The sequence below is a fragment of the Aplidium turbinatum genome, chromosome 1 (genome assembly GCF_918807975.1).
Source record: "Aplidium turbinatum chromosome 1, kaAplTurb1.1, whole genome shotgun sequence".
Taxonomy (NCBI): domain Eukaryota; kingdom Metazoa; phylum Chordata; class Ascidiacea; order Aplousobranchia; family Polyclinidae; genus Aplidium; species Aplidium turbinatum.
The window spans coordinates 50,944,214-50,964,505 of NC_137472.1; the positions used below are offsets into that span (position 1 = coordinate 50,944,214).

The 20,292-nt window shown below is 38.1% G+C and overlaps 1 protein-coding gene across 1 annotated transcript; it reads right to left on the reverse strand.

The window, feature by feature from the left end:
* Window positions 1–17: 17 nt before the first annotated feature.
* LOC145782488 (DNA mismatch repair protein Msh6-like) lies at window positions 18–19,795 on the reverse strand. Its single transcript, XM_082594290.1, has 24 exons — window positions 19,618–19,795; window positions 19,229–19,416; window positions 14,961–15,050; window positions 13,765–13,871; window positions 13,149–13,346; window positions 12,501–12,863; window positions 11,238–11,508; window positions 10,663–10,904; window positions 10,098–10,240; window positions 9,565–9,733; window positions 8,696–8,856; window positions 8,435–8,559; window positions 7,693–7,828; window positions 7,421–7,526; window positions 5,940–6,090; window positions 5,436–5,625; window positions 3,835–3,958; window positions 3,613–3,730; window positions 3,010–3,257; window positions 2,467–2,584; window positions 2,264–2,353; window positions 1,888–2,042; window positions 786–982; window positions 18–138 (listed from the first exon to the last, which is right to left on the reverse strand). Exons 1-24 carry the CDS (start codon window positions 19,743–19,745, stop codon window positions 99–101), a joined length of 3,858 nt encoding a protein of 1,285 aa, XP_082450416.1. The 5' UTR covers window positions 19,746–19,795; the 3' UTR covers window positions 18–98.
* Between the last annotated feature and the right edge of the window lie 497 nt (window positions 19,796–20,292).

Below are 20,292 nucleotides of genomic sequence, written 5' to 3' on the forward strand. Positions count from 1 at the left end.
CGGATCTTACTTGAAAATACAAGTGATGGCAGTTTATTAGCAGAAAGAAAGAAAAAGCAAGAGTAGGCTATGATTGAAGCTTGCAAACAGCGCCTGCGCTAGTTGAGAAATTGATCACATTTTCCGCGAAAAATGTTCCTGCAAAAAAAAAAAACAGCTTCAATTAAATTATAGTCGTATCGGTAATTACTAACTTACTTTATTACACTATGTCAGGAAACCAAGGATGTTAACCCATCCTGCAACTTATTTTCTTTCCATCGGGAAATAGAGTAGCCTATGTACGATGGTAGCCACTTTAACAAGTCGAAATTCTGCCACTAAACTTGACTAGAATGAAACCGCCAACCAATCATAAGCTACGGTTTAAGTGACGTAAAAAATGGCGAAAAGAAGATGATAGAAAGCAAATTAAGTGATGGATTTTTTGTCAGCTGGTTGGCTTAGGGGTTAAGGTTAGGGCTAGAAAGTATTCATTTCATTGACGCGGGTTCGATTCCCACCACTGCTTCTGCTCTTTTTCTTCTGTAATTACCAAATAAAGTTCAAAACAAGCATTAACTCTCTGGATGAGTGCTAGAAGGGTCACAATTGGACGGTAGCCTCTTATAACATGTTCTGATTGGTTGGCGGTTGCATTGTAGTCATTCGCAGTGGCAGAATTTCGACTTGTTAAAGTGGCTACCATGTACGATAGAGAGCTAGAAGTTTTCAATTTTTTCTTACAAAATTACAACCCATGTTGTCATTACACTTAGTTAGCTATTAAACAAGCTCACTGGTACCTGAATAAAGCCAAGTCTTTTTTCTTATTCTCGAGCTCAAGCGCTTTCTCTTGTGCCAACTTGACGACGTCATCCGATACGCCAGCCAATAGCGCAGCGTGGAATCCGTAGCTTTTAGGACAAGCTCCCGCAGCAAGCTTGTACAAAAATGTCAGCACTTCCTCCACAACGGTGTCTCCATCTTCCACCATACAAGCCTCAACAGAACAAATAGTTAATACCGGATTATGGCAATTTCGTTTTTATTTCTGTATGCTTCTTAATCTTTCTCAATAATAATTATTATTATGCTTCTTCAAGTAGAATTAACGTAAACTGTTGAAATGAGAAACTGCGCATGACCTAAACTGTTTTTCAATTGCATAAAACGGTAAGGCCGAGGCCTAATTATTGTTGGTCTATCAAGAGGAGTTTTTCTCGTATTGTCCGAGTAGTACTTTGACTCGAGCGATGTGGAAAATCAACGTATCGTTTATAACATTAAAAAACATTACCTAAAATTTTATTTGTACACTAAGACTCAGTTTAGGATGTCTAATATTTATATATAGACAGACAAAACAATGTAAGTTTAACGGGTTTAACATAATTAATCACATCTTTTTCAAAGCACGATATGTTAGTTTAAAATAATGAATACACAAGTGCTTTTCGGTCCGGAGTGTCGTTACGGTTATAGTGCATAGCCAGATTTACCATAGAATTTCTATTTAATGTACATTGCACATCGGTATTTCCTAATGAGGACACAAACGTGTCGAAAACGTTACAGTTTATTTGATTTTAATTATGTTATTTTTTGTGAGTTTAATACATTATTTTAAACCTGTTAAAGTTACTTTGTTTTGTCCGTCTATGGTTCAACAAAGCGAACTCTCTACCAAAGGTTTAACATATCGCGCTTTGAAAAAGATGTGATACGAAGCAACAGATCAAATCCTAAAAACAATACTGTATCCTACCCTACTCTTACGCGAATACTCACAAAACTAGATACGATTCCGGTCAACGTTATTTATTATACGTTAACGCTTTGTGCTAATTATTCATCTAGATACGATTATCGTTAACATTACCAACATTAGTTACAATTCTTTCTCACCATGTGGCCAAGCTGAACGTTAGAATACAACGGAGCATCATCCACTAGGGTGCGGTAGTGAGTTGAAAATATTGTCCGACAACCGACGTTCTCTGCAATGTCCCGCAAGACCGCAGAAGCGATAGCTGTTCCATCGTAAGTGGAAGTACCCCGGCCTGAATGAAAGTACAAGCCTTCTTGCAAACAAATTCCTTCCTAGACAGCAAATCAGTCAATTTTTTTTACATTGGTTCAACGTCTGTAGACGTTAGCCTAAATCAATGTAAAAAACGACTGATTTGCTGTCTGGGATGTTACAGCTAGACCAGTATTTTGCATAAAAGTAGTATATTTTTTGCCGCAATCTGTAATGGAAATAGAAACTTTTCTATCTCACCGAGTTCGTCCAACAGTACCAAGGAATTTGTGGTGACGTGTTTCAATATGCTGGAGGTCTCGCCAAGCTCCACGAAGAATGTGCTCTCGCCTGCAAATGGCGTCACATGATGATATTGCGCAATTGGAAGGTGAAGCCAATATCTTCCAATCAAATAAATCTGATACCCAAGGCCAGACAGAACTTACACAAGTAAAACTCACCAGCCATTATTCTGTCAAAAGCTCCCAGACGAGTAAATATTCTATCACAGGCGGTTAGTTGGCAACTGCGAGCAGGAACGTAGCATCCGATTTGAGCAAGCACAACCAGCAGGCCGACCTGGGGACAAGTTGTGAAAAACCATAAAACAAGCCTTGGTGGAAGATAGTCGAAATATTACTTTAATTAAAAAAAAAAATCAACGATACTGTCAACAGAATCTGTCTTGTAGACTGAGAGCTGACTAGGTATCGAAAGCTGCTTAACTGTTCAAAGCGTTCCATCTACTATTTCTTCCACCTCCTCAAATAAGCGGCTTTTGCACATTGTTTTATTAAACCTGGAATAGGAACCTTTTTCCCAACTGACTCGTTCAAGTTGGGGTTACGTCTACAGACCGGATCACAAACTATTAAGAGATTGATAAAGCAACAGCTGTCATTGCAAATAAATTTAATATGAACCTATTACGAATAGCATTCATTGAAAGTGTTTAAAAACAGCGAGGTAAAGAGCGATAAAAATTGATATCACAGTCGGTATACCTGTCTCATCAGAGTCGACTTCCCTCCCATGTTAGGGCCGGTTAAGAGCAAGCAGTTGAGCTTAGTTGACTCGTCACTGTTTTCAATATCCTCAGGACAATGACCTAATAAGGTGTCGTTGGGAATGAACGAGTCACTGTAGATGGTTTTCGTCACGCATGGGTGCCTCCCCTCCCTTATGTCCAGCATTGGTTGATGATATTGGGATGGAAATAAAACTTGAGGACGGCACATGAAGCCATCGGAACCTGGAACAAAAGACATGGTTATTATCTTTTTAGTTGAAAATGCAGCAATAATCGGTAGCTACTGTTGTATGAAGTAACATACAGTAGTAATATTGTATTCTTACACAATTCTTTCTTGCTTCAAAACCACCCAGTTTTGTTGCTTGCTTAAAGCAATCTTGCTTATTGCGTTCACAAACATCATGCATTGTTTCTACCATTTCGTTGCCGGTCGCAGTTGTCGCGGTACTTTTATTTTTTAAGTTTTTTTAAGCAATTTTTTAAAATCACTTCAGTTATTTTGAATTACTACAACTCCTTGGTCGCGAGTTGAAATAGTTGGAATAAAATTGAGATGGAACATAGCTCGGGATACCTTTGCTGAATTGAGTTAAACTGATGAGTACGTCGACTTGGCCAAGAAATTGCACAGCCGCTTGCCACATCGAGTAGTCTTTTGAAAACTCACGAAAGATAATGGACATGGAATCAGCCTAGGCAAAAAAATAAAGGCCGGTTATAGAAATCGCTGCCAACAAAAAGGTTCAAAATGAACGCAAGTATTCAACTAAGCTCAGTTACGTCATCAACAACAAACCTGAGCCGCGTCTCGTCGTGTTTCGGCTTCCTCGATGTCTTTCACCAAGCCGCTTGTGACGTCAGTTCGAAAGCTTTTGAAGCCTTTCCTCTGTCCGCTGATCTCGTACTCATTGGGCACACGTCTGGTGAGGATACAAGGTTCAACAACATGCCACAAAGCGGTCAAAGAAATAGTTATCTTTACAATTCATTGTGGAAGCATTTGCATGACTAGAGTAAGTACGATGCGGGCAATATCAGGTATATTTGGACTATGAGAATGAACCTGTTATCTCCGCATCAAACTTCGAATTTCGTAAAGTAATGTTGGCTTTTCATTCCAAAACAAAATCAGAAAACCGTACTGTATAGATTATGTAGAAGCTTCGATGTAGGCTATAAGAGTAGTAATCAATAGAAGTAGTGGTCTTTTTTGTCGTATCCAGGCTTACACCCAGTAGTTGAAGGTTTAAATTACGTGGACGGGAAAGCAAGGAAGCCAATCTTTGTGTCCACTGTCCACCTTCAAGCACCTCTGTAAGTGTCTTGCCAAAGACACAGCTACACACTCTTGAGCGGTGTCGAACCGGCGCCCTTTCGAACGTCAAACCATGGCTCTCACCACTCGGCTGTGCAGCTGACTATCATCATCAGTCGTTATCTCCGCCTGCGGCAGATTGCGCATCAACATGGCTTATTTGTTTCCAAGAGTGGCGATTTTGAGCCAACTCGCCCAGTGTCGTCAAATGGAGTCCGGTCCATGATTGAATGTTGTCTTGCCATCGTTTTGGTTGTCTGCCACGTTTTCTTTTTCCTTCTACTTTGCCTTCTGTGCAAACTTTGCTGATTCCGAATTGTGATCTTTTAGTGTGGCCGAACAGTTTTAAAACTTTTGATTTTATTATTGCTGCAATTGGATGTAGTTTTGTCATAGTTAGAAGATCTTCTATTTTTGTGTGATCAAGTAGCCTTTTGTTGGTCATGCTTCTCATGATGTGATTTTGGAAGGTAGTGAGTTTTTTCATTGTTGATGATGTCCAATTTACGCATTCTAGACCGTACAGCACGACTGGTAAAACGTAGGTGTTGAAAATTTTTGCTTTCAGTTTGATTGGGAGTCTGTTGGATGTTAGAATCTTTTTGTTCTTTTCAAATGCTGCCCAGCCTAAGCCAATTCGGTGTTGCACTGCAGTCTTTCCATCGTTGGTTGCGGATAGTCGGTGGCCAAGATATATGAATTCTGATACTTGTTCTATTTGTTTTCCATAGAGAGTGAGATTGATTGTGTTGTTAGTTTTGTCGGTTGTCATACATTTGGTTTTGGACACATTTATTTGGAGGCCGAATTTAGCAGCATTTTTTGACAGAGCATCTAGGTATTCCTGCATTTTCAGTTTAGAATTATTCAAAATGGCCATATCGTCTGCGTAGCTTAAGTTGGATATTGCATGACCGCCGATGGTGAATCCAGTTGTACACTTATTTTCTGTTTCTGAGATTATTGCAGCCGCTACGATGCAAAACAGGATAGCAGACAAGACATCTCCGCTGACTATGTAGCTGACTATGTAGTGGCTTAAAAGCACAACAGCATAGCTTAAGTGTAGAACCAACACTCACTTTGATAAGCTATCGACAGGTATCTCCAACTGAAACCGTTTGTTCCCACATCCCTTGAAGCTTATTTTCGAACAGTGAAACTTCGTTTTCTGTTCACGAAGATATGACTCGGCTCTTTTAGTGATTAAGTTTATATCTTCCATGGCTTGATCGTACTCAGGGTTAGTGCCAACGTTCGGTACAATCTTCCCTGCAAATCATTTCAGGAATTAAAACATCAGTTTAAATCAATTTTGCTTCGACGTGCCCTGTTATCTTCGTCGTTGTTGGAACGTTCCGTGTTATATAAAATAAGACACGTGCACTCCAGCAAGCTCCCGCTTGACAGAAAGAAAAAAAATCGCACGGGCATGGGGCGCAAGAAAAAAAAACAACATTGCAATGACAAGCAGCGGCTAGTTGTCAAAGGCGCTTGAAAATTTGAACGCAAACTTTATGAGTTCCACTACCGTGTCATTCGGGAAGAATTAAACTTTCATCAGGTGTGTCAATAATTATTCGTGCCTGTTTCTCTTGCTTTTTTATGGTCAAAGGCTTTCTTCCATTGTAAAAGCGTGGCTTCCAAGTCAGGGAAAGCTCCATTGGAAATTCTGTCGTTGCTTTGTAACCCCAGTAGCTTCTTGAGCAAAGTTGACTTGAATTCGCTGATACGGCTCTGCAACAAATGACACCAACGTATTAATAAAATCACGTTCAATGGTTTACAGTACCGTCGCTTGGATGTAAAGAACAGTTGAATTCGAACAACTTCCATACAAGTTAAGAGTTAGCACAGAGATGTAATGCAGATATTTTTCGAAACACGTTTTCTACCAAAAATTTCCAATTGCGCATACAGAGGAAGGAACCAGGTCAAAAGTAGCACTCTAAAGCCTGGTCTACACTACAAGCCCGAAAAGCGCAAACGCCTGCATTGTCCAGCCTCGACTGACTAAAAACTGTCTACACTGGCAAATTTGATCTTGCGACCGTGTGCATTCAAGCGCTAACAACGTCACTTTCTGCTTGGTTACGGCATCTGGCTGGAAATTCGCCTTCAATTCTATCGTTGAGTTCCCGCTACACTCGACTGCCGAGAAACACATGTTTTTGGAAAAGTCTTGATGGCTAGTGTGGAGGCTACACCGGTATGGTTAGCGAAACACAATGCTCGCTGTTCTATAGTGAGTAGTCAGGTAGTGCTGACGCCAGGAAGATCGCTCCTTTTCAACAGATTCAAACTTATCAATTAAACGCATCCATCACTGTACTGACACAGCGTAATAGGTCAACTGAAAATAATCCAGAATAGAATTGTAGACCTAGAGCTATCCTATAACTTGTAGAGTTGAACCCTGCAATCAATGCAAGGCTAGCAGGTAGGCCAACCCAAGTTTGACCAAAAGCCTGGTGAAGTGCTACCTGAACCTGACCAACAGCTAAAGATAGTTTGAATCAGTCTAAGAGGTAGAGCTACCATACTAGCTGGAAGGCCAACTTTAATCATACCAAAAGCCTAATGAAGTGCCACCTTAACCAAACCAACAGCTAAGTAGGCCTATTAAGACTTTTTTAAACCTAACCTTTTAATTTTTATCTACACACACCAACTATCCTATTAACTGAAACAGAGTACCATCCTTCCAGAAAAGTGAAACTGCCTTTCCACCAAAGTTCCATAAAATGCCAAGACCTGAGCTCAAACTAAATTCTGCGCCAGAACCTTGGTCAAGCGAATCTCTCCAGAGCCTAAAAAAAGCTCGCGATGACCAGACATTTTCAGGCCGACGGCGGCGCTGTTGCCGAGAGAAGCTTTGTGTTAAATAAACAAAGAATGAGCCACGCTCAGCTCAAAATATTTTGTAGTGTAGACCAGGCTTAACAATCGATTTCTAGAGAAAAAACAAAATCTTTAAAAAAAACAACACTACAGACCTTAACTATATTCAATTTCGTAAAGGATAATTATTGAACTTACTATTTTCTACAATTGTTGTCAAACCAACCTGTAGTTTCTTGAGGCATTTATGAAGCGAATCATACTGTTCCAAAATTGTCATAAAATCGTTGATTTTTTTCTTGCTGTACTTTTTCTCTTCGTACATGATCGCCCTAAAATAGTCAGAGGGTTATGAATAATCATAATCACAGCATAACAATATCAGCATCACAATACAAGCGAGTAGGCTTTAAAATCAGACGTTAAGTCAAAGCAAAAAAGACCAATTTTGCCAGCTGGGTAAGACACCAGAGCTCAAAAAGTATTGAATTTACGTACCTTGAATCGGGGTGGTCAGCTTTCCGCGCCCCCTTCGACATGGTGTGGATCTGCGCCAGCATGCGCTCCAGATCAGGCATCTTAGATAGTGTTGATGTGAGAGAATCCGCAACATCATGGTTAGTAAGAAGGTCATCTATAAAATATTCATGATTAGTTGATTACCTCATTATACAGACAACGCAAAACAAGTCGGATTAAATGAAGAAAAACAACAAGCAAAGTATAATAACAAATTATCGTTTTGAGGTTACAAATTGCATTACCATATTTAGAAAACAAAAATGAACGATTGAGAGAGGGGACTGGCCTTGAGAACGTTAGTAAACATCTAAGAGGGCATCGTCTAAGACGGATGGAGCGCCTTGAAGAAATGGATAAAGGACGCGTTGAATGAATGAAACAATGCAGGACGATATGACCAGACGAGGCTTAAATACTGCTGATGCAAATGACAGAGAGACATGGAAGCGTTACTGCAAAAAGACTGTGTACACTGTGTAATGTGTATATTATAAATCTTGATGCCTCGAGATGATGTCCAAGGCCTTTCTGGCAAATGAATCAGTGAGAAAAGAAAATAATGCAATACTAAAAGTGGCATTCCGCTGGCACTACCTGTTGTACATAGCATCGTTCTCGTGTAGTTTGACAGTAAACAAATATATCCTATATCTTACTGCTTAACACTGTCAAATATGTTACCAGCTATATAATTGGAGCTGTAAGTTATTGAGCTCACCAATAGCATCCAGTCGTGCATTAATGATGTTCGGGTGACAAGGGGGAGAGCAAACCCACTGGCGCAACAAGCGTCTTCCAAACGGCGTCCTACATTGGTCTAGCTTGTCTAACAAACTTCCTTCACTGCAGCAAGAAGGAAAAATATATTATGTTTATCAAAGTCAAACTTAAATGGAACAGCTTAAGACGTAGATGAAGTCCTTTTAAGTATTTAATAAAGTTGAACAGATAAATAAAAGGCAAGAATTTTTTAATTTACCTCGACCCTTTGCTGTTACGAATTAGTTCCAAGTTATTTAAGGTCGCGCTGTCCAGTATCATGCGTTGGTTAATGGTAGGAAACTCTGGTTCTGTTGACCTTTTCTGTGATTGAGCTTGTTCTTCACAAACATAAAGTTGAAACTGACGCATGGATATGACCTGCAACAAACAAATACAAGTCAACGGTGTAAAAATGTGGTCTAGCCGAGTTAGATGACGTGTTAAAAAGTCAGAGACCGGGTATGGTGAAAGTTGTGTAATGTGTTGAGAAGCTTTTCACATTTAAAAGACTTTTATACTTATTATCAACCTACAAACAATAAAAGTGTTCTGTTCAGTTTGTTTTAACTCCTGACCAATGTGACCATCACAGCGAAAACAATCCATGCCAACATAACAGGGGTCGAGAAAAAGCAAGAAGTGACAGAACGTAAACGTTAAAAGTGTTCTTGGAACTGAAATAGGAAAATAAGCTAAACAAGTCTGAAGGGTAGCGACACCTTGCATAACGCATAGTTGTATAGTATACTTACATATAACATCACGTTATATTAAGCACTTATATACATGTGATAATTTTAGATAAATTGTATCTTGCAAGTTTGTCGATGGAAACAGACGATGCTTATTGTCTTCACAGATTGAAATTGTTTTTTCATGGTTTGCAAATATGAATTTTGTACACAGCGTGCAAATGAATTGGAACTATTTCGCTTGCAAGGCATTTAAAAGTATGACATAACAACGTGAAAACGGTAACGTCCAGCTCACCAGTAAAACGAACCATATTTTGATATTGACCTTTTCTAATTACATACAATAACATATACCTGTACAAGCGCTGCTGCAATCAAAGCTAGCACGTACCTCAAAATCGATCAAACACTTTTTCAAAAAATAAGTACATGCGCCCAATGCGCTGAGCGCAAGCTCATACTCTGTTTTAGCTGTTAAGCCAAGGGAGTCGGTGCCAGCCTTCATTTCCATCAATACTTCAGGCCACTCTCCCTCACCATCACCTTTCTTTGTGAAGTATCTGCGTGAGATTGATTGCGTCAGTCGTTTCAAACTACTGTAGGCCAACTGACCTCCGGTGACAACCAGATTGACATAAACCGCCAACAACTTGACGATGGTTGCTCATAAACTCTGATTCTTTTTTCTTTTTGGATAATATTCATCTCAGAGGTTATAGCAAGGTTCTTAACCATTGCAAATGCAAAATGACCAAATGATAACTATAAAATAGTCAAGTCCATCTGCATAGCCTCTGTTTCAATTTGAACTGTTTCATACATCATACTAAGCGAAGCCATTGACGACAAAGGCCTAACCAATTCACCAATTACAAGACAAGGAACACAGCTCTATCCACGAATCAAACTAAAGTGCAAACTGACCTTTCATTTGAAAATATTTTCAAAGTCTTGGCAGCATCCCAAAATTGACTTCCACTTGTCAAGCCGCATTGGAGAACTGAAGCAAGTCCTGTGTGTAATATTTTGCTGAGTTCATTGGAAAGCTTTCCACGTTCATAGAGAACCTAAAAAGATCGAGCTCTTCGTTATGCACATAAACACAATTGCATTGAACGTGTACATTATATATTGTAGTGAACACAAAAGAGTGGCTACATCACAGCAAAAATAACTCAGTTTTGAATTGGTTTCCCATCAAACTTCACCACTCCCTTGATGATATAATCCATTAACATAATCAATATCAGCGCAATTGGTCTATCCTAATAAAAACGTGTTGATATCGTTATTATTGGTTTAAAGATTCATCAAAATTGATTTAAGATGACTCTGAAAAGCAGTATAGTGCACAGTATAGTATAGTATTAGTGCACAACTTTTCACAACGGACCGTGCGCTAGCCAAAAATCAACCAACAACTATCTGACTTTGAAATTTTATTGAAAAGCATTTTCCTTATTGCTTCAATAGGCTTGCGCAATCTAACCTGACATGGAAAGTAATGAGATATCATTGTTCGAAACCTTGAGCAGTATCCGTCATCAAAGAACTGTCCGATATGGAAGGTCCCCACGCTGGTGTCAACAAAACATACTCCGACTTCTCGACATGCGGTCAATTCTTTTTGTCCACTATTTTTGTCAATTAATCTCTCGCAAACAGCAAGTAAAAAGTTGTCTTCATGATTGTGTGAGCTGCTTTCATCCCAGATGTTTAGCATTTGCGTGCCTGCGAAGTGATACACACATGAGTGGTAAATCATAAAGAGCATAGTTGTGTAAATATTGTGTTGGCTGTTGAACAGCACAGTTGTGTGAATTGTGAAGACAAGAATTTTGCATTAGTCTTCACAAATTACAACAAAATATCATTTTCAGTCATTTTTGCATTGATTCAATGTCTGCAGACGTTAATCAAAGTGAAAATGACGGATTTTGCTGTCCGCGTCAGCGCCATCTGCAATCGGTAATTTGGTTGATATTTTTTACTGTTACAATTCACGTATTTCTCGTCTTATAATAGAAGCAAAAGGTGTTTATTGGCACCACTAGACCAACAAACCTTTTGAGGTGATTCTACATATTTCCCTTCGGAGCGTTTTTTCGTATTTGGCCAACGCTTTCCCTTTAGTTCGGCGGGAGTTCTGTTCTGGCGTTTCAGTTTGCTCCACACGAGCAACAGTATAGCCTTTCTGCACCAAAGCAGCGGAAAACCGGCCGAAAGCGATTTCAGGGAAACCAGAATGGGCAAACGCTCCCTTCATATAGGTGAGGCCAAGTTCCTTAACCCCAACCACCGCGTCCATGTGATACAACTCATAAAACTTTCCCACCTAAAACGAAAACAAAAATTTAAAGAAAAATACTTGCGTTGTATTGTTAACCCATATATTGCGTTTTAACAAAATTGTCAGCTACATAGTCGAGTGGCAACAGCCCTGGCATCAAGGCACGGGTTTAACACGGCTCAGGAGCATGCAGCTGTTTATTTGACCATGAAGATTGGCTTTCTTGTGAACTTGTCATCTACTTAAACCTAAATTTTCTACTATGACGTGGTTTTCATTTCACAGCTTGTTTTAAAATTAACATTAGATCAATACTAAATTATCTTATCAGGATTGGTAAGCGATTTTTTTTTCTAAGATAATTAGGTTACGATTTCAAGAAAAACTTTAATTAAACGGATATGGGTAGGGTACAAAACCTATTGCTTTAGCTGCAAAGCAAAAGGAATACTTTGCCAACAATGAGACAGCAAAATAGTAATGAGAGACTGCTGACTGAGCGTACATACCGTATTTATCCGTGATAAGCCGCATTCGTGTATAAGTCGCACCCCAAAGTTTGGTTCAAATTTTTTTTTAGCAAATTTTATTGAAAAACAATCAAAATTTTAAAAGCCTTCAAACTCGTTTTGAAGCCTTTGAACTCACATGCGAGATGTTCGCGTCCAAATTCACATGCATGCTGTGCAGTGAGCATGTTAATGCGATGCTCGCAATCCCCGCACGCAAAATACAAACGCTTAATAGCAGCGCTAACGCGCGATCTGTAGCATTCGTTTGTCAGAAGTTCAGAACCTTGTGTATAAGTCGCACCCTCATGTATAAGTCGCACCTCAACCTTTTTGGGCAAGATTTGGTGCAAAATTTTGCAACTTATACACGGATAAATACGGTAAGCACAAAGTTGATAAAACTATGTCTGAGTCAAAAATAACTGAAAGAAATACGTAACGGGTTTACTAGTCACTGTGACTCTGTGAGTGCTCACTGGTTTAGCCTTTTTGCAATTCAAGAAATCAGATGAAAAAATCACAAACCTTAAAAAACAGGATGACATCGAAATTCTTCGCTTTAATTGTCCACCATTGATACATCGCTGGTGTTTGCTTTGTTAAAAACCCTGAAGGTAATTTTAATGTTGTTTCATCGTATTCTAGATCATTTGGTCTTTTTCCATTTGCATCTTTTATATTGGATGGCTTCAAGAAGTCGAGAGTTTCGTGAAGGTACGTGCTCTGTAGCTCTGAGGACAACTGTGAGTTGCTTGCTTGATACAAAAGCAGTTTAGATTTAACTTGTGTGGTGTCAGCGCGCTTGGCCGGCGTCACAGGAGGACTCGAACGTTTTCTTTTCTTCCCTGTTTTGACCGGTTCGTCTTCTGATGACGCATACTCCTCGCTCTATAAGAGTGAAAATTTCATTCCCTGAATTGCTACTTTACATGTCAATTTCACATGTCTTCAAAGAAATTTATTATAGTGAGTTTAAAAAATTTAATTATGATATATTTGATAGTGTTTCACTTAAACAGTGAAACGAAATCTCATGTCAAAACAACCTGTAACATTTAAAAAAAATCTAAGTCTTGATGGAAAGATATCACCTTTAATGAAGCAATGTAGTTTTTACAGAGAACCGAAAATCAGCAAAAACTTAAAAGAAAAAAACAAAAAACACACACACACCTCATCAGAGCTCACAATTCTTGCAGCTTTGTGTTTGGTTATTTCATTATCAGGTTTGTATTCATCACTGTCGTCATCTCCAGAAATACTATCATCGGATTCAATTATTCTACGGCATTTCTTAACAGGAACACCGTTTCTGTTTCGTCGTGGTGTAATTCCTCCGCTCTCAGTGGTATGTTTGCAAGGCATTACTTTCTGAGGATATGTCACATACAATTACAAGCATACACAGCCTAAACAAACGATTTAAAAAGCAGGAGATTTTTGGTTAAATAAAATGACGGCATTCCAATGCATTGTACATGAGAAAATCATTAACACAATTGGCTTTGAATCTTATGTCTAAGCCCGAAACCAACATTGTTTGCCATGTTCTGAAATAAGAAAGTTATCAGTAATTATGGGATACGTCAACTCAACATGAGCTTATTATAGGCACAAACTGCCATCATAAAAAAATTACCACACAAGCAAGACAGCTGAGATTACAATAAATCTCCAATAACAACTTTTAATGGATCTATAACATGTACATACCATAACAAAATGCATCAATAAAATGTATATTAATATTATGTAAAACTGTACAGCATTTTTTTAAATTACACTTTACCTCCTCTTTCATTACATTGGTATCAATTTCCATCATGTCAATTTCCTTTTTTTGAATATTTGCTTTTATCAAGCTTTCAACAAGCTGCATTCTTTTGGAAGGGAGTTCTAAGTATGAATATTGGTTATCTTACAAAATTCAACTGTTATGACAGCGTACAGTGCACTAGAGCTGTGGAGTCAGGCGAAAAATATATGACTCTGATTCCTCGGTTTATAACTGGCCAACTCCAACTTCAGTGTTGCCAGATTTTTTTTAAATTTAATTTTACGCAAGTTGTGATTGAAATTGAAACTTTCACAATAACTGACAAGAACAAACACTTCTATTTTCTGATGAAGTTTTAGAGTGCAACAGGGAGAACAAGAAACAATATTTTGAATAGATCACAAACAAAAATTTTGTTTTTATTGTTTTGTATAAACCCAAGGTCGGCCTTTTTTTAACGACTCCAACTCCACAGCCCTGATCATTGCACAGTAGCAGGTAACATACATTGGGATGTAACAAAAAAAAAAACGGAATGGCCCGTTTCGGTGAGTCCGATCCCTATTCGGTGATTTTTTCAAATTTTTTTAAAATTATTATTGGATACCGTAGCCTAATTATGATTGATGTTGTAGGGTTAGGGGTTAGAGGTTAGGAACTCACTGAATCAGTCTCACCGAATAGTAGCAGACCCAAAAAAGAATATAGTCGTATGGTCAATGGTCAAGGTGTTTTCATTTTGACATGTCATTAAGTATCACAGACATAGCCATGTGTATTGTGTAGGAATGAGCAACTTAGAATACCGAACCAATTCGAATCCTAAACGAAGAATAATAGGATTCAGTTTCTATCTGCTCACTTGTTATATTTTCATGTCACACTCACATTATTGATCACTGATAGACAGTACACACAGGCAAAACTTTTAAACGTTAAATAAACTGGGATTTTTAGTTCATTGGCCAAACTAACTTCACATTGAACCAAGCCAGTCAAAAAGTATTCGACCTAAAAAATCAAAAATTCTTGAAAATGGTTTAACTGTAATAATACTGAATAACAAATCATAAAACCCACATGTAACTTTGCTTGCAGCAATGCAGTTTTTGTGTGGTACATTTGCAATAGCATTTATAATTACAAAGACAGTGCAATTGGTCATAATAACTGCCAAGTTAAAACATAGTCCTATATGAATTTGATACCTTCCAAGACTTTGAATGCTATTTGACCAGCTTTCAATATACCACAATCGGTTGTGTGAAATTGACTTCCTTCTTTTGTTTGTGAAGGTCCTGCAAGGGTATTAAACCAATCAGGATGCAAAGTTTCCCTACTTAGGTGTGCTTAACTAATACGCTACTGAAAAATTACTTAGGGGTTAATGCATAGGCGCCTAAGCCGTGGGGGCCAGTCCCCCACGCATATTTCTGCGTGGGAGCAACTTTTTATGCTGCATTGATACATAAAACATGGATGAACTAGCGATCGGCAGCAGAAAAACATTTTTAAATGCGAACCGCAACAGGTTCGCGATAAATAATCCCTAGAACGAGTAGCGATGCTACAATCCCACCCCAGACAAAAAAATCTGTCATTTTTACATTGATTTAACGTCTGCAGACGGAGACGCAGACGTCTGCGTCTTGGGCAGCTATGATTTTGCTGCCTAAGAAATAGCAAAAATCTACCATTTTGCGTCGATGCAATGTCATCAGATGTTGAATGCACCCAAAAACAACATAATTTGCTACATTGACGCAGCGTGCGTTTAGCTTAATGCGCTTGCAAACAGACTCGATGTCGCTTTCGAAAGTCGAAACCTCTGCAGAGAGTTGTCGCGGCAGCGAATCGCTTGCTGTGAAAATGAACTTGAAGTCTCGGCCCGAGGTAACCACTAACCAACGTAACAAGGGCTGGTACAAACCGCATTGCGCACACGTGGCATAATCAACACAACAACGGACTCGTGCGAACTGCATGGCGCACACACGACCGTTGCCATAAAAACCCGATCAAAGTCGGGGAATATGCGCATCTTTTGTTTCATCTGCAACACGAAAATGGGCGTATTACAGCAAATTGAAACTTGAAAGCAGGTAAGCGATAAGTTCCGATATTGTAGTGAAAAGGGAGCAATGCCAAGTCGAAAACTTAATCAAACGTCTCTCCGTAACTATTTTTCAAGGGCTGTTTACGGATGTCAGCAACTTTTAAATTTATTCAAAGGTGACGTGCTGTTGAATTGATGTAAACATGAATGATTTTGCTTTCAACAGGTATATTTTCAAGCGTATGATCAAGTTAGTATTTTCATTCCATTTACAGTATACCTTTTAGTAAACCTTTTCGTCTCTTGTTTCTTGCTAATAAATCTAGTTCGTTAAATCTGGTTCGTTCGTTACTTTAATTAAATCTAGTTCGTTGCTAAACTTTATGTTGTGCTTAGCAGAGTCGCAGTCCACCAACCGCTAGCCAACGCATAGCATGTGTTTTGGTCGAGTTTTGTTTATAATAATTAACGGTAGGTCGAACGTAGCGATAACTCCGAGTGTGGCAATAAAAGCAATCCTAGTGTGATCCATCATCCATCTGCGTGACATTTCGCTGAATTTACGTTGCTGCTGATGAAACACGCTTTCGCCCCCACGGCCAAAAAAATAGTTAGGCGCCTATGGGTTAATGCGCACGCCTCTGAAGCGGTAGGCATGGATTCGATACCTTGTCGGGTCATACCAAAGACTTTTTAAAAATGGTACTGAATCTAATTTCTGCTTGGCACTGAGCAACGGAATGGATTCGGGTAATAATGTACTCAGTTGCGCCTCTATACGGCTGCATTGACACTGTCTGCTTTGTAAAGCCCTGAGGAGTGAGGAGCAACGCATTCTGCGATGGATACAGCGCTATATAAAATTTAACACTATTATTATTATGATGAATACCTTGATTTTTCCACACTTGTTGCACACAGTGAAAAAATCTAATTATGAGACAACTATCAAAATATTTTTAGAAAATAATCATGGTTTCAACTTTTAAATAAACGCAAATATTTGTTAACCTAGAAATCACCACATAAAGGGTCACGACTGTCCCATAGGTATCAATGATTAACTTAATTACTATGATATTCACTAAAAACCTTCACATGATGTTTTACCCTCATTGGGATCATCAGAAGGTTCTTTTTCAAATAGAATAACTATTAGATTCTATTAAGTACATAGAGATTTTATTTGAATAAGCACCTTCTGATAATCTAGATCAGAGGTGACGAACCTGCGGCCCGCGGGCCGCATGCGGCCCGTCAAAGAATTTTGTGCGGCCCGCAAACAATTTGACAATCGCTCATGCATTAAAGACAAAAGACATCTCAAAGCTGTTTTATGCCTGCACTGGTACACCTTTCCTTTGCTATTTTCTTGCCCTAAAGTCCAGTGGTTCCCAACCGGAGAGAATTCCCCACTAGGGCGGAATTTTGCAATTTTCAGGGTGAGTTTGGTTTTAGGATTGTAAACCTTTCAAGCCTAGTAAGTTGGCCTTGATTAGAGCGTTAAGGAGGAAATTATTATTAGATTAACTCCCGATTATTTAAGCAACTGTGCACTGACAATCTGACATGGATGCAATCCATGGCTTACGTAATAAGTAAGCCATCATGCAATCCATCAAGTAGGCCTACTTCTGTTTCATGCAAATACTAGATGGCTTTTAAGAGGAAACGTAACCAAACGAGTGTTTGAGCTCATAGACGAGCTTAAATTATTTTTTGACTTTTAAATAAAATTGGAATTTGTTTCATTGCTGAATGATGACAGATGGATTAGATTCTTTGCTTATGTGGTTGATATGTTTGGTCCATTGAATAAACTAAATCTGAAAATGCAAGGAAAAAACACCAATATACGGTATATATTTAATTGCCATCTCTGTTTAAAGCAGATTGCTCATCAACATGGGTTATCTGTATCGATGAGCCATTGACATATTGATACAATGGAAATTTACAAACTGTGGGCTACTGCTTCCATGATGGTTCAAGGAAGGTTAGAAGAGAGTGATTGATTTATGTCATCGTCATTTGGAGATTGTCTTAAGGTAGGCTAGTAGAAGGCTCTGCTGTCTTCTTCGCGAGGGGAGTTCGTTTAGTCTGGCCTCTACATTTCGACCAGCCTGGTTTGGGTGGCCCTTCCAGGAGTAGATACCAGTACCGTTCAGCACTTAAAACTGTTTTTGGAAGCTTTTACCAGCAAGCTTGATAATAATTGAAAGAGAAAAGTTAGAATGAACAATTGAACATGTTTCCATGTTGAAAGAATTATCATTGGTGCTGGTTGTTGATGGCAAAGAACAAGTTCTTCCAGAGTTGGAAAAAGAATTGATTTTGCAACATCTCACAGCATTAGAATTAGAACTGGAATTCATTCGATATTTTCCTAAAATTTATGACGATGAGCTTGATTTAATACAAAGTTCATTCACATTGTTGATGGAAAAACTTCCCGATAAATTGCAGGATGAATTTTTAGAATTCAAAACGGATTCTTGCGCAAGAGACTTATTTAGAAAGATATCAATCACTGGATTTTGGCCATTGATGTGTAATTCCTATCCCAAAGTGGCAGAGAAAGCTACTCGAAGTATCTTTCCGTTTGCTTCCACTTATCTATGCGAATCAGGTTTTTCAACTCTTGCAAATGAAAACAAAACAAAGAAACAGATTAGACGTGGAGAATGACAATCGTTGTGCTCTTTCCAATACTCTTCCACGACATTCATGAGTTATCGAAAAAAAATCACAAGATTCACACAGACTGTTAAATGCATTGACTCTTAGAATTTTGAATGCCTATTCTTTGAATAAAATACTTTTCAGCTATGTTCTTCTTTAATTAAATTATTTTAGTTTGAAAAAGAATATTACCAGCTAAAAAGCTTATTACTACTGAAAGTTTAGTTTATCTTCCAAAACTTAGATTAAAATATTAATGTAAACGAGTTTTTAACAAACTAAATTAATAGGGGGGGGGATTTAGATTTGAATATCGACTAAAAGGGTCCACCGGATAACAAAGGTTGGCAACCACTGCCCTAAACACTAACTTTCAGGTTTTAAAGTTAGAAAATAGGAAAGCTATAAGGTAAAGGTGTGAAAACACTATTCACCAATTTTGGTCGATACCAATCTATGACGTCATGGAATTTTGACAATTAAAAAGTGGTGTGGCCCGATAACTCATGTGTAATTGACAAAGTGGCCCGCGACAGCAAAAAGGTTCGTCACCCCTGATCTAGATAATAGTGAAACAGCCTGTTAAGGTGTTTAGTCAATAGTAACTGAATTTCATACAATTCGCTCTGATTGGCTTTTTTGCTGGCATTAAACTGTTTTTTGTAGTAGGCCTATTAATAGTATTTATTGTATCAATATTAATGTTGTTACAGGCACAAAACTAATGAAGCAAATTACCAGTAAAATTGTGCATCTTGTCTGAAGGTATCCACTGTTCCCATAGATTTTTATTGAAGAACCAAACATTACACAAACCATCATGATTTAAAAGCTTTGTTGTTTCAGAGCTGCACCACACTAAACCGGGAAGCCAAGATTGCCCATCAACTTTGGCCCAAACCACATCACCTTGCTTATGAAATGCACTGATAAAATAAATGCAATCAATCAAAAAACACGGAGATTATACAAAACTACAAATATATGGGATTTTCTAACACACTTCCTTTGTATATGGGCTATTTCTACTATATGGTCACTTGCTCCCAGTAATAGGATATTTTTTTGATAAATACAGTGATATTATGTTAAATTTTGTTGAAGATAATATTTCAACTGAAGCTTACTTTTTTTGTGCAATTCCTTTTGGTGGAGAGTTTTCAACATCACTTGTCGACTTTTTATGGGTTGCGTTGTTAACGCTAGTTGAAGATGGTGATTTCCCGAAATAATTAAACAATGTGTTTTTAGGCATACTTCAAAAATACTTTAACTGGTAAACAAGTATTTTGTATATATGTTGTTGAGAAAACTCTTACATAAAAACAGAATAATTTAAGCAAAGGCATTACTCAGGAAATCAATCAATCAAATCTATTTGCGGTATAGCTCTACAATACATTCACAGGCAGATAATACAACATATTACTTTTAATCATATGAAAGCTATACCACAAGAGCACCAAAAAAACTATGCAGTTATCTAAGTCAAGGTGCCTCACATGGGAATGTATAATAACTAATTGAATTAGCAGTTATGAACAAAAAAAAAGAAATAAAGGGGACAAAAATAGTTATCAACAAAATTAAAGCAATAAAAAAAGTAAAACTTTAATATTTCAGTTACTAGCAGCCTATAAAATATAGTTCAGAAAGTAAAGAGTGCCATAAATCAGCATTAATAGTTTGATATGAGTTGCTTTCTATAGCCTATGCTTTTTTGAATAAATAGAACAATAATATTGTCATGTGCTTTGGGATCTTATTCAACAAGGTTGTTCCAGCATATTTAATGCATTTTT

Coding starts and splice junctions, on each gene's coding strand:
- LOC145782488 (XM_082594290.1), bottom strand. CDS start 19,745: ATGCCTAAAAACACATTGTTTAATTATTTCGGGAAATCACCATCTTCA. Junction 8,857..9,564: donor AGTGTTTGATCGATTTTGAG/GTACGTGCTAGC, acceptor TGTTTGTTGCAG/GTCATATCCATGCGTCAGTT. Junction 983..1,887: donor ACGTTCAGCTTGGCCACATG/GTGAGAAAGAAT, acceptor TGTTCTGTTGAG/GCTTGTATGGTGGAAGATGG.